Source organism: Macrotis lagotis, chromosome 4 (genome assembly GCF_037893015.1).
Source record: "Macrotis lagotis isolate mMagLag1 chromosome 4, bilby.v1.9.chrom.fasta, whole genome shotgun sequence".
In the NCBI taxonomy this organism is placed as follows: domain Eukaryota; kingdom Metazoa; phylum Chordata; class Mammalia; order Peramelemorphia; family Peramelidae; genus Macrotis; species Macrotis lagotis.
Window position 1 is genome coordinate 124,597,405 of NC_133661.1, and position 13,540 is coordinate 124,610,944.

A 13,540-nucleotide genomic window follows, 5' to 3' on the forward strand; every position below is an offset into this window, starting at 1 on the left:
AAGTGTTTTAGTCACTCAGTTGCCTATTTTTCCCTACCACCCCCTGGTGACTTCAAGACCTGAGGTTCAAGTCTCACCTAAGATACTTACTAGGTAAATCACTTAAACCTAAGGCTCAATCTCCTCATCAGTAAAGTGGAATAATAGAGCTCACACAGGGTGGTTTTGAGGATCAAATGACATAAGACAGGTAATAGAGCTTTGTTATATAAGTGCCAGCTTTATTATTTTTATTATTACAATTGAATTGACAAGAACCTCCTCCTAGCTGTGTTTCTCTATTTCTTCTCCTAGTATCTCTACTTCCTATCTTTCAAACTAATTAAGACAAGATTAATCTTTATAAAGTACCACTTCACTGAGTCACTCCCCTGTAAAACAACTTACAAATTTCTCCCTGGGTATCTGTATCATTAAATCAAAGCCCTCTAAAACCTGAACCCATCCTACCCACAAGATCCCATTTTCTAGGACTCTCCCCATCATGTACTTAATTCCAATTATCAATCTCTTTACTATTCTTTGTACAAGTCCTTTTTATTCTTATCTACATGTTTTTGTATACATTCCCCACCCAAACCCTGCAGTAGAATGCCTTTACATTCCAGTCCAAATGGGATTTCTCACCTAAGGACTCTTATAATTATGTCCTAAGGATTACATTTGAGTAGTGAAAACTAAAAGGAAGAGAAAGGGAAAGTTTTCTGTAATCAGTGGCACCAGAACAGCACCCATATCAACAAGATATGGACAAAAAAAATTAATCAACAAATACCACATTGGTCAAAACAGACTATCCTCAATTACAGACCACACCTTGAAAAGAAAACATCAAACATGCATATATACATGCACCCCCCCCAGGTTATATGCAGATTTTACATAAGCCTGAGTTGAGAGGAAAAGCCCAACAGGTACTTAACTGTTTCTTGACAGATTGATATAACCAATAAAGTATTTCCTTTCATGCCTATTGCCTATAAACATGTTTGTGTCTTCTGCCATGCTCAAATAAATCTTCACTTGAGAAGGTCTCTGACAACAGGCATTTATTTCTATTTCTTCTTTCACTTTCTTGACTCGATACAGTATAGTTTCCACCTGGGACTGCTCCCTCCAAAGCAACTTTCTCAATCCTCATCCTTCTTGACACTGTCAAATCACTCTTCTTGATGTTCTCTTTTCTCTAGATAACAATGATATTAATACTAATCTCAGGTTATCTGGAGTCCCTCAACCTCCTTGGTGGGCTCTTCATCCAGGCCACACTTCTAATCCACAGGTGTCTCCCTATTAGTACATACTCCCTATTCTATTACACTTAATGGTCGTCACCAGGTCCAACTGATTCAAATCTATGCTGATGATTCTTGACTCTAACAACATTTGACTTCCAGTCTTACATCTCCAACTGTCTTTTAGACATCTCAAACTAGAGGACCCACAAACATCTTAAACTGTTGACAACATGTCCAAAACTGAACTCATTATTTCCCTCTCCCCATAAGACTCCCCTATTGTCAAGGGTATTACTAGCCTTCTAGTCATCCAGGCTCTCAACTCAAGTGTCATCCTTGATTCACTGTCCCTCACTCACCCCCCCCAAGGCCTGTCAATTTTTCCCCTTTTTCTCCTGTGTATCTCCCCTTCTCTTTTCTACTACTGGCATTAGCCTGGTAAAATTCCCTTTTCATATCACACCTAGTCTACTGCAATAACCTATTGGTTTCCTTGCCTGAAGACTCTCCCCAATCCAGCATCCTCCATTCAATTACCAAATGATTTTCCTAAAGAACAAGCCCAATCATGTCGCCATAATCAACTCCAGTGGCTCTCTATCACCCCCCAAGTTCAAATATAAAATGTTCTGTTTGGTGTTCAAAACCCTTCATTAGTAATTTCCAAGGAAAAAAATGTACATTAAGTTTATAAAATTTTTTTTAAATCTACATAATTTTTTGGTCCCCAGTAACTTAACGTAATACTTCAGTAAATTAATTTCATTGGTTATACATTCAGTTCACCAACAGAATACAAGTGGTTCCATGACCTTACAGGATGGATAAGATTAATGAGTTGGTATGGTCAAAACATATCCCACCTTCTAAATATTAGAATGCACATAACTCCAGTATACACCAGAGAGGCAAAGTGACAATAAGACTTGGGTTCAAATTCCACCCCTGACCTTAGTGTGAACCTAGGCAAATCATGCTATCAGGTCCCTAAAGTTAGAGGTTGCAGAAAAGGTGCTGATTGGTATTGTTAAAAGAGTTCCTCATCAGGGATTTCCGTAAACTGATGAGATCCCAGATGAGCCTTTCTCAACTCAGCCCAGTTGGTTCTTGGATAACACCAGTCTTTTGTTCAAAATTTTTCTAAGTGACTGGGATCTTAAAAGAGTTTTACTGCTTTTGAGTAGGATAACCAACAAGTTTTAAGGCTTACAATATGCTTTCCCCACAAAAACTGTGCAAGGCAGAGAATGCAAATAGTATTATCAAAATTTAACAGATGCATCAAAAACTAAACTAATGTGACCTTAGGTAAGTCACTCAACCCCATTGCCTTGCAAAAAAAAAAAAACAAACCAAAAAACAAAGCTAACTGATATCAGAATCAATATTGGAACCCATGGCTCCTGGTGAGATCCAGCACTCTTTCCACTATTACTTCACTGACTTGGTGAAAACCCTAGGAACCCCAAAATAGGGATGGAAAACAAGGTTTTACGGATTAACAGTTACAACTGGAAAAAGAAAATTCACTATCAAAACTAGGGAATTATAGGCTTTCCTGCATTTTAAACTGTACATTGATTGACTATATGTGGACATGATGCCTGAAGCCCAGATGGAAAGTGGAGGGGTTTGTCATGAGTGTGGCCACAGAGTGTGAGTTTTTTCTAGCCATGGCAACTTTCAAGAACATTTATAACAAAGCTATAGAGGGGCTGTAATCTAATCAGTCACTGCAGTTCAAAGGATCTGGGTGGAATCCTGGTTCTACTAGGTGACCTTGAGAGGATTAATCTCAGTAGGCTTTAGTAACCTCATGTCCATAAAGAGCTAGGTTTAATGGACCTCTGAAGTCCATAAATCCATGGACCCATGAGGTCCTACAGCAATAAAATCACAAGAACCTTCTAAACATCAGAATGCACATAACTCCAGTATACACCAGAGAGGCAATGTGGCATAAAAATAAAAATAAATGGTCTCAGTGACAGTAAGACTTAGATTCAAGTTCCACCCCTAACCTTAGTGTGACCCTAGGCAAATCATACTATCAGGTCCCTAAAGTTAGAAGTTGCAGAAAAGGTGCTGATTGGTATTGTTAAGAGTTCCTCATCAGGGATTTCCCTAAACTGATGAGATCCCAGATCCAATTCTCATGACTACCTATACCTTGCAATGAGGGCCCCATAAATAAAACTAAATTAAAATCCCCACTAATCTTTGAAAGAGAACTAGAAAACTCTTTTTACCATTCCCCAATTACACAAAGGAGAGAACTGAGAAGCCTAGAAAGGTTAGTTTACACAGATAATTAGTGACTAATAGCTGTATGACCTTGGGTAAGTCACTTAACACCATTGCCTCAGGGAAAAACAAAGTAATAAGACCCTAAAAAATCTACATGCAAAAGTCTTTTTACAATTTCAAGCATAATTACAAGCCTGGAAATGATCACAAGACATTGTCATGCTCCCCTTCCTGTAGGCAAGCTTTTAACTCATTTATTTGAACTATCAGTCCTGTTTTTAATATCTTTGGTTATTATCACTAGGTAATTGTTGACTTGGGGGGAATGCCCTCTGGACAATTAAGCCTTGAGATAGCTGTGCCCTATTTCAGATGGTCACAGTCAATATCAATATTAAGATGATTAATCTGAAACTTTGTTTCTTCCATACATCAAACTCTTGATTACCCTTGAGCTATCAGTTAAGGAATTCCATGTATGAGACAAAAGGGTCTCTAACTTAGGTGATATCACCTAGAGTTACCAGAAGCTCATAGATTAAGCGATTTGCTCATGGTCACAGAGCTAGAAAGTGTCAAGAGGTGAAATGTGAATCTGTCTTTCAAACTCTTATCTAATACTTTTCCCCATAATCCAGATAAAACCCAATTTTTTTTTTGTTTTGGCCACCTTTTTAATATACCACTATAGAAATTACTCTTGGGTTTGTTTGTTCTTTAGAAAGTCAATGGAATTAAGTGACTTGCCCAAGGGTCACACAGGTAGGCAATTCTTAAGTGCCTGAGGTCCTATTTGAACTCAGGTCCTCCTGATTCCCAGGCTGAGGCTCTATCCACTGTGCCACCTAGCTGCCCCTATAGTAAATACTCTTCCTAAAATTTACTTTATTCTGACTTTTCATGACAAGAATTTGGGAGAAGAATGCTAATGGGGAACAATGAGATAATATTAGAAAGCCAGTTTCATACCATATCCAGCAATATAACCACCAGTGATATATAACTCCAAAATCAAAGTTTATTCTGGAGTTATGAGATGACTTTGGAGTTGTCCATATGAAACACATCTTAGTGGGTGAAGGTTGGGTGAGTTTAGAGTCTTTGCTCCACTTATATGACCTGAGCTAGGCAGGGCTTTCACCATTTTGGACAGCTGCTCTAGATACCCTTCAGATTATCAAGGTCCTTCTCAAAATATAGTTGTGTAGAATTAAATAGAATTCCTAGATAAATTTTGATGAATACAAAAAAATTGTGGAACTTACAACTCTTTTCCTAAAAATTATGCCTTTTTAAAAAACAATTTTTTCAACTACATAATCTTTTTTTGAGTAAAGATTTTGAAATTTCCATTTCCCCCCCTCCCCTACACAGAGTAATCTAATAATATAACTATGGGAAACACATAGATTTGATATCCTATTCAATGGTTTCTATCTTTAAAAAATCTTTTAACATAGTAAAACTTGATTAATTTTACCTCCTCTCTTATAGGTTCACTTTTTTGGTAATAGGGATATGGTGAAAGCAGTAGAGGTAAAGAATCTGGACAAATTATAAACTGTAGATACATCCTAAATAACTGTTGTATGATTCATAAAGGCTGCACAGGTCATACCAAAATCCAACAATTGCTATGAAAAACAACTTTTTTATAACTAAACTTCCATTCAGATATGAAACTATTTTAACTATAAGCAACAGGAAGGATGCTTTGAATCGCTATTTCTAGTACAGATAACAACTTTGCCTCTTGCTTCGTTTGCCCAGTATTGTGCTGGCTGGCAGTCGCTTGAGCCGCTGACCTCATGACCACATATAACTAGGAATACACTTTAATACTGTAGGAACACAAAACCCTATTTCAAATTATGCTAAAATGAGACCAACTAATTCAGGCTGGGAGTCTGGGTAAGAAGTTTCCCATAACAGAGAACACTGTTTCTAGACACTGATTGGACAAGGAAATTTAAAGCGGGACCGCCCAATAGGCATACGTAAGCAATGCCACACCTTAAAAGTGGACAGAAGGAAATTCTTTATCTGACTATACCAAAAAGTGAACACTACAGCCTAAGTCTTGTATGAAGGCTTCCATATACATGTATGTGTGTAGATATACACATATATTCCTGCGTATAACATTTAAACATATAAATCTACATCCACATATACACAGTCAAAAGCATTTATTCAGCATCTAAGCTCTCTCAATTTCAGTTGGGAATTGACTGCCTGACACGAGAGACCCTGGCACGGATGGCCTGGATTCAAAATATTTTCTTCTATTTCTGCCTCGATTCAACTTATTTTCCTATTAAAATAAATTTAATGATGGGCTGAGGAATAATTTAAAGTTTCAAGAATTTGCGGGGAGAAGGAAAGCTCACTAAAAAGTCATCATAATCAAAAACCGACACCTGCGCATCGAACATAGAACCTTGTGGTTTAATTTAGAACATTATTCCAAAGCACTTTTAAAATTCTTGCTAAGATATTGAAATTCTCCAGGGCACCTTTGGGAGCAGAACCGGGAGAACACCGTACAAAGCAACGCCGACACTGTCGACTAGGACTGGCCTCGGCTCAAAGGAGCCCCGAGCAGTACAAGTCAAAGCCGGCCAGTGCCCGGACCCTCGGCCGCGGAGCATCCCGAGCTCCGATGGGTCGCTTCAGCCACAGTGGGCTACATTGTAACTCTTCTAACAGAGTGAGGTCACGTTGGTCCTCTGCCATAACGAACCGAGCGACAGCGTCTGGGGCCGACAGACAGAGGTCTGGGGTCCGAGGGGGCCAACACCGCCTGCCCACGTGGCCTCCCCGTGGCGATGACGTCATCTAGTCCCTTCCCTTCCTTTAGCCCCCGGAGGGCTCCCACGGGGCTCCACACCCACTAGGTAGAAGGCTCCGGTGGCCAGAAGTTCCTCCTTCCTCGAGGGGCGGGGCCGGGCCGCCTCCAGGTGCTCTGGGGCCTTAACAGGCTTCCCGAAACAAGAGCAAAACCTGGGCGCCCGCATTTGCTTCAGGATCTCCCTGGGGTCTCGGGAAGGGGTGAAGCAGGCGCGTCCCCCCACTTCCCAAGCATTTGTAAGCGCCTGCTGTACGCAAGTCACCGTGCTAAGCGCTGGGGGACACAGACAGGCCAGGAAGGTGGCCTGCCTCGTCCTCCCCCTGCACGGAGGGCTCCGGGCCCGGCGGCCACTCCCCACCCCCACCCCGGGGCCCAGGGGATCCGCCCCGGGCTAGGTCCCAGGCAGCGCCGGGCTTCTCGGGGTGCGGCCCCGAACGCACAGCCGCCCTCACCTTCTCCTCATGGCGGCCGCTTCCCGCCGCAGCCTGCCCCGGCTCCGCCTCAGTCCCGACGGCCTAGGCCGGCTCAGACGCTCCCGAGGCCACCCCGACGGGCTGCGGCAGACGGAGCTCAGGCGCCGACGCCCGGCACAAGCGACGAGAACCGTTTGTCCTGCGCAGGGATTTCAAACCGGCCCGCGGGGCGGGGCCGCGCCGCCATTGGCCCGGGCGGGACGCCCCGCTCGTTCCCTAGCGACGCAGCCCGCCCTGCGCAGTGGAGGCCCGGCCCCCGGGCCCCGGGAAAGCGCGGAGGGCGGCCCGGACGGGAGTCCTGCGCGGGAAGGCGGGCCTGGGCCCGGGGGAGGCGCCATCGAGCCTGGAGGGCGCAGGGGCTCCGGGGCCCCCAAGCGCACCGCGCTCACCGAGGCTGCGGGGAGGAGCCCCGGGCCGGGGCGCGCGCTCCCCGGGGGGACCCAGAGGGGCCTACGCGAGAACCGTCCAGCCGCGATGCTGTGCGGCCCGCGGCGCGGGGGCCCCGTTATCCCTGAAATGTTGGTCCTCTGCGGGAAAGAGTTCTGCTGCCAAACTTGGAATCCCGTCTGTTCCTGCCCGAGCCGACTTACTCTGATAAATGTGGAGCTGGGGGCGGCCCTGGAGTCAGGGGTTCAAATGCGACCTCAGACACCTAACTATGACCTAGCTGTGTGGCCTTGGGCAAGCCACTTAACCCCATTGCCTTGAAAAATCTTAAAAAAACACAACTTGTAGCTGTCCTGAGGGGCGGCTTCACATTGTTCTAGAGTGTGCGGAGAATGCAAACAACCTGTCAGATTGACACAAAAAGGGGACCACACTGATGCTCAGGCGGGAGCAGAACTAAGAACACTGCACACGCGGGCAAGGCCGCTGGGATGCATGCAGGCCTCCTCGCAGCTCAGAGAGCCAGGGCGACAGCTCTCTTCTGCATTCCACTGATCCAAGCCAGTCTCATGATGGAAAATGCTACCTACCTCCAAGTCTGACATGTAGAGCCAAAGCAATCTATTTTCACTTTATTTTTTTTCATGTTTCTCCCCCCTTTTGTTCTGTTTCTTCTTTCCCAACATAACGATATGAAAATGTTTTACGATTGCACCTATATAACCCATATCAAATTGCTTGCTGTCTTGGGAGGGGATGGGGAAGGAGACAGAGAGAGAAGAAAATTCGAAACTCAAAATTTTAATAATTCAATGTTAAGAATTGCCTTTATGTGTCATTGGAAAAAAGAAAATATGTTAAAAACTCACCTGAGTTCAAATCCAGCCTCAGACACAGCTGTGTGGCCTTAGGCAAGCCACTTAACCCCACTGCCATGCAAAAACTAAAAAAAGAACCCCCCCAAAATCTTTAATAGTATGTCATATTCTAAGTTAAATTTGGTATGTAGGTTGATTCTGATAAGAAAATGGTATATATAATATATAATGTTATGCTATATAACATATTATAATATCTGATATATTAAAATAATTATACCTAATTATATACTGTATAAAATATACATGAAAAATTCTAATCTAGTAATCTATTAATATATCATAATAAATTATATTTTGCATAAAGATCTAATGTTGTTTCCTTAGAAAAAGCTCTACCCACCAGTCATAAATAGAAGGGAATTCTATGGTTTTAATTGTACAAACAAGATGATAAAACTATTAAAAAATTGTTAAGTCCATGCCCATGTCTTCACTCTTTGAAAAAACATGTCATGCTTGTAATTATGTGATGCTTTTGAAAATTCTAGGACAGTAACATTTTGCAATCACTAAAAGTTTTGCTTTAAGGGAATCTGCAGCTCTAACACACCTACAAGAGGAGTTAACTTGATCTAATTGATTTAAATTGGTCCCTGATAGGATAAGTTTGCAAGCCTTGATGAAATTCAGCTGCTCCATAATTATTACATAGCTTCTTAGGAGATGGATGGAGTTAAGAAATTCTCTCCCCTGCCACAAAATTGTTCTATAGTTTTCATTTCACCCTGTTCACTTCAGTTTCCTCATCTGTAAAATAAGGTGGAAAAGAAAATGGCAAACCCCTCCAGTGTCTTGCCAAGAAAATCTCAAGTGGGATCATGATGAGTCAGATATAACTGAAAGATGACTAAACAACAGCAAATTATAGCCTAGTCCTGCGTAGCATATAATCTGGTGTTTGTACTGTCTCACAGCAAAACGATGGGGGGGGGGGGCAATTCCCTTTTCTTGATTCCCTGTGATCATAGGACTCAAATCAGGTTTTGCCTTTTGGAATAGTCCAATTTTATAGTGAGCTCATGAGCCTCCAGTCCAATTTTTTTAAAATTGATATTTTATTTTTCCAATTACATGTTAAGAAAGTTTTTCAACATTCATCCATTTGCATATTTGTTTCACAATTTTTTCCATCCTCCCTTTCTACCACCCTCCCCTCAGTGGCAAACAGTTTGTTGAATGTTGTACATGTACATTTGAATTTAATATGCTTGCTTATTAGTCATTTTGTGTATGAGGATTTAGGACTAAGTGAAAAGAATGAAAAATCATGGGAAGGAAAAACATAAGAGAAATTTTAAGAGTGAACATAGTGATTGTTCAGATTCTATGGGGTTTTCTGGGTTTTTTTTCTTTCCTCCTGAATGTGGATGACATTGTATATAAAAGGTCTCCCAAGGTTGTCCCAGCTCTCTGAATTGCTGACAGGAGGATCCATCATAGTTGATCAGCAACTGTTGTTGTTAATGTGTACAATCTTCTCTTGGTTCTGCTCCCTTGGCTGAGCATCAGTTAATGCAATTCTTTCCTTGTTTCTCTGGAGTCTTACCATTCATGGTTTCTTATTTATACACCATAACTTGTCTAGATGTTCCCCCAATTGATGGGCATCCCCTCAATTTCCAGTTCTTTGCCACTACAAAAAGAGTTGCTACAAATATTTTGAAATATGATGGACTTTCCCCATTTTTTATGATTTCTTCCGGGTATAGACCAGTATTGGTATTGCTGGGTCAAAGGATTTGATCAGTTTTATTGCTCTTTGGGCACAGTTCCATATTGCTCTCCAGAAGGGTTGGATTAGTTCACAACTTTGCCAACAGTATATTAATGTCCCAAGCCTCCCACAACCTTTCCAACATTGATCATTTTCCCTTTTTGTCATCTTAACCAATAGGTTTGAGGTGGTGGTACCTCATAGTTGTTTTAATATGCATTTCTCTAATCAATATTTGGACCATTTTTTCACATAATTATATATAACCTTAATTTGTTTGAAAACTACCTATTCATATCCTTTGACCAATTATCAATTGGTGGATGACTTGTAACCTCTTAAATTTGATTCAATTCTCTATATATTTTAGAAATGAGACCTTTATCAGCTGTGAAAATTGCTTCCCAGCCCAAAACAGTTTCTTTTTACCTACTAGCTGGTGCCTTTTTTCATTTCAAGGTTTGAAATAAAACATTTAAAAAACATGGTCGGGGCAGCTAGGTGGCGCAGTGGATAGAGCACCAGTCCTGGAGTCAGGAGGATCTGAGTTCAAATCCGACCTCAGACACTCAATGATTACCTAGCTGTGTGGCCTTGGACAAGTCACTTAATCCCATTGCCTTGCAAATAAAAATAAAAAACATGGTCAAAATAAAACACAACACAGAAACCCAAACATTTAAGAGTTGGCAAGAATCTCAGTGGCCATCTAAAACCAATTCATACCTAAAAAGAGTTCTACCCAATAATACACTCAACAAGTAGTCATTCATCTCCAATGAAAGGAAACCCACCACTTCTGGTGCCCACTTTTTGGGTAACTCTGATTGTTAAGAAATTTTCTCTAAAGTTCTTAACCACTTCATGGTGGCAAAGAGTTGAAAATTGAAGGGGTGCTTAAATGGGAAATGGCTACTTTAAAAGCAGAGGTCAGGGGCGGCTAGGTGGCACAGTGGATAGAGCACCAGTCCTGGAGTCAGGAGGATCTGAGTTCAAATCCTGCCTCAGACACTTAATAATGACCTAACTGTGTGGCCTTGGGCAAGCCACTTAACCCCATTGCCTTGCAAAAACCTTAAAAAAAAAAAGGCAGAACAATCCTTGTGGGTGCTCCACTTGGAAAATTGCCTGTTCACAATCTAGTAAAGCTGTAGAGGTTTCAAAGTCAGTGGAAAAGACTTTGCTGTAGTACATTAAGGACCACTGTTTTTTTTTTTATTATTGTTGAAACCACTTATATATGTTGTCTCCCACTGTTAGATTGTAAACTTCATGAGATCAGGAATTATCTTGTTTTCTACTTTTATCCTTAGGATTTGGTACAATGTTTTACCCATAGTAAGAACTTAGTAAATACTCATTTAATCATTCATTCATTCATATATGAGATGTCCCATAGATACTTGCTGATTAATCAATGATTATGTTGAAATGAGGAGACAGAGGGAAAAGATATGTCCAAGAATAGAAAGAGAAGGGGAGGTGATTATTTTTGTTTTCTTTTTTTTTAGGTTGTTTTTTTTTTGCAAGGCAAGTGGGGTTAAGTGGCTTGCCCAAGGCCACACAGCTAGGTCATTATTAAGTGTCTGAGGTCGAATTTGAACTCAGGTACTCCAGACTCCAGGGCTGGTGCTCTATCCACTGTGCCACCTAGCCGCCCTATTTTTGTTTTCAAAATAATTTTTGGAGGTTTTACGTCTCCAAATATGTGAAACATAATTTTTTGAGCAAGTCAAATTGCTTAACATACTTTTATGTTCTTGAGATCCAGAAAAATCCCGATTCATAAACAGTACAAAAATAAATGATACATATTTCCACTTTCTCCAAAAGCTTCAATCCTTCAATTTTTTTCCTCCAGTGGCATATTAGTGGAAATTTTACATTTCTAAATGCAGACACTAAGCATCATGGATCAGACTTCATAGAAAAGATAGGACTTTAGTTAGAGCTCAAAGGATAGGTAAGGTTTGCAGAGCTGGGAGGGTTAGGGAGAAGATATATCAAATTGTGGTGGGGGTAACAAAGGCTCAAAAAACTGAAATGGGCAACTTGTGAGAAGACGAGAAAACAATTCTAGCTAAGCTGAGAATATACTGGAGAGGAGTATATTAGAGGCTCTAAAATAATTCAGGCTTCACACAGTAATAGCTTGGACCAGGATGAGAACAGAAAGAACAAAAATCAGATACATTCTGAAAGAAAAATGAATTGAACGTGATGACATTGGTCATGGGAGAGGAAGAAATTAAACTTAACCCTAACATCTACCATATGAAAAAAAAATCCCAGAATCAAGACCGTTTTTTTTCCTTTTTATATCTTCAGATCCTATCTCCATCTCAAAATATGATAGATCCTTAAAAGAATGTAATCATCACAATAAACAAAGGTCAGAAGAAATCAGAGACAAGCAGAACAGTTTTGAATGTTAAATGATTGAATTTAGTATATACCTAGAAAAGCAAGTTCTACCTAAGAAATTGAGTTTCGGGGCAGCCATGTGGCGCAATGAATAAAGCACCAGCCCTGGAGTCAGGAGTGCCTGGGTTCAGATCCAGTCTCAGACACTTGATGGTTACGTAGTTGTCTGGCCTTGGGCGAGCCACTTAACCCCATTTGCCTTGCAAAAAACCTAAAAAAAAAAAAATCGAGTTTCATGTATGATCACTTTCCATTTTAAAACATATTTGAAAATGATTATTTTATACAGTTTGTCAAGTTCAGAATAACTAGTAGGAATTTTTAAGCAACAAATTCCTTGAGGACGTGAGCCTGGTTTTCTTTATATAGCCATTTGATTTGGCTAGTTTTGTAAACTATTATCTGTTAACCTAGTCTCTTCTATGCTGTCAAATTTAATTGAAGTTTCTCAGTCTGAGACATAGTCCAAATCTACAGAATACTTCCCAAAGGAACTGTTTCCTAGGGAACAGCTTAGCATCACATTAAGATCTGGTATAATGAAGGGAAATTGGGCAAAAAGAAAGTACCCTAGAAAGAGTCAAGAGCATTTGGGGGGAAGGCCAGAATCACAAATTGGACAATTTTGAAAGTTATAGGCTGAATTTATTACTTAATAGTCACAGTTTCTCCCTTCTGTTCTGCAATGTATATCGAAATGTTCATTTTCATGTCTGTGATGTTTGGAATAAAAAAAAATAAACTAAAAGATCTGGCTATGAGTCAAAAGTTCTGCCATTTACAAGTCATCTCACTACCTTGAGCCTGTTCTCTCATCCATTATGCAGGAAGATAAATTTATGTCAACAATGCTGTGTGTACCATCAAGTTCCACACACACATTGTCGGTATTGGTGCTCTGCTTTGCCCACATCAGAACTGGCCTTGATACACTTCCAGCTTTCTGTCTACACACTGCTGCCAATGTGATTTTCCTTAAATGCAGATCTATATTTTAAACTCTTTGGAATTCAAAGAAACCTGACCTTAACATCTTATTCCAGATCACTCTGGCCTTTTTTCTCATCTCCCACTTCTGTTCCTTTGCATTGGCTGTTTCCCATGACCATCCTCTCCACAGCCCAAGGACTGCTTTCAAGAAGCCTTTCTTGATTCCCTCAAGTGTGTGTGTGTGTGTGGGGGGGGGGGCGGGGGGAATCCTAAACTACCTACTTGCATCTGTTCTATTGATATCTATTCTTCGTATACTTATATATGTCTTCCTTTTAAGTAGAGATTGTTTCCATTTTTGGATTTGTGATCCTTGTGCCCATCTCAGTGCCTGG

The 13,540-nt window shown here is 40.9% G+C and overlaps 1 protein-coding gene across 5 annotated transcripts in view; it reads right to left on the reverse strand.

Moving 5' to 3' along the window:
* PRC1 (protein regulator of cytokinesis 1) overlaps positions 1-7,010 on the reverse strand; it is a 29,330-nt gene extending 22,320 nt beyond the window's left edge. For 2 of the 5 annotated variants that reach the window (XM_074234056.1, XM_074234054.1), the window contains exon 1: positions 6,789-7,010. In XM_074234056.1, the coding sequence (XP_074090157.1) occupies positions 6,789-6,799 (11 nt within the window). In that variant the 5' untranslated portion in view covers positions 6,800-7,010. The remainder of the gene's footprint in view (positions 1-6,788) is intronic. The other 3 variants (XM_074234057.1, XM_074234055.1, XM_074234053.1) reach the window with 2 other exon arrangements.
* Positions 7,011-13,540: the final 6,530 nt, after the last annotated feature.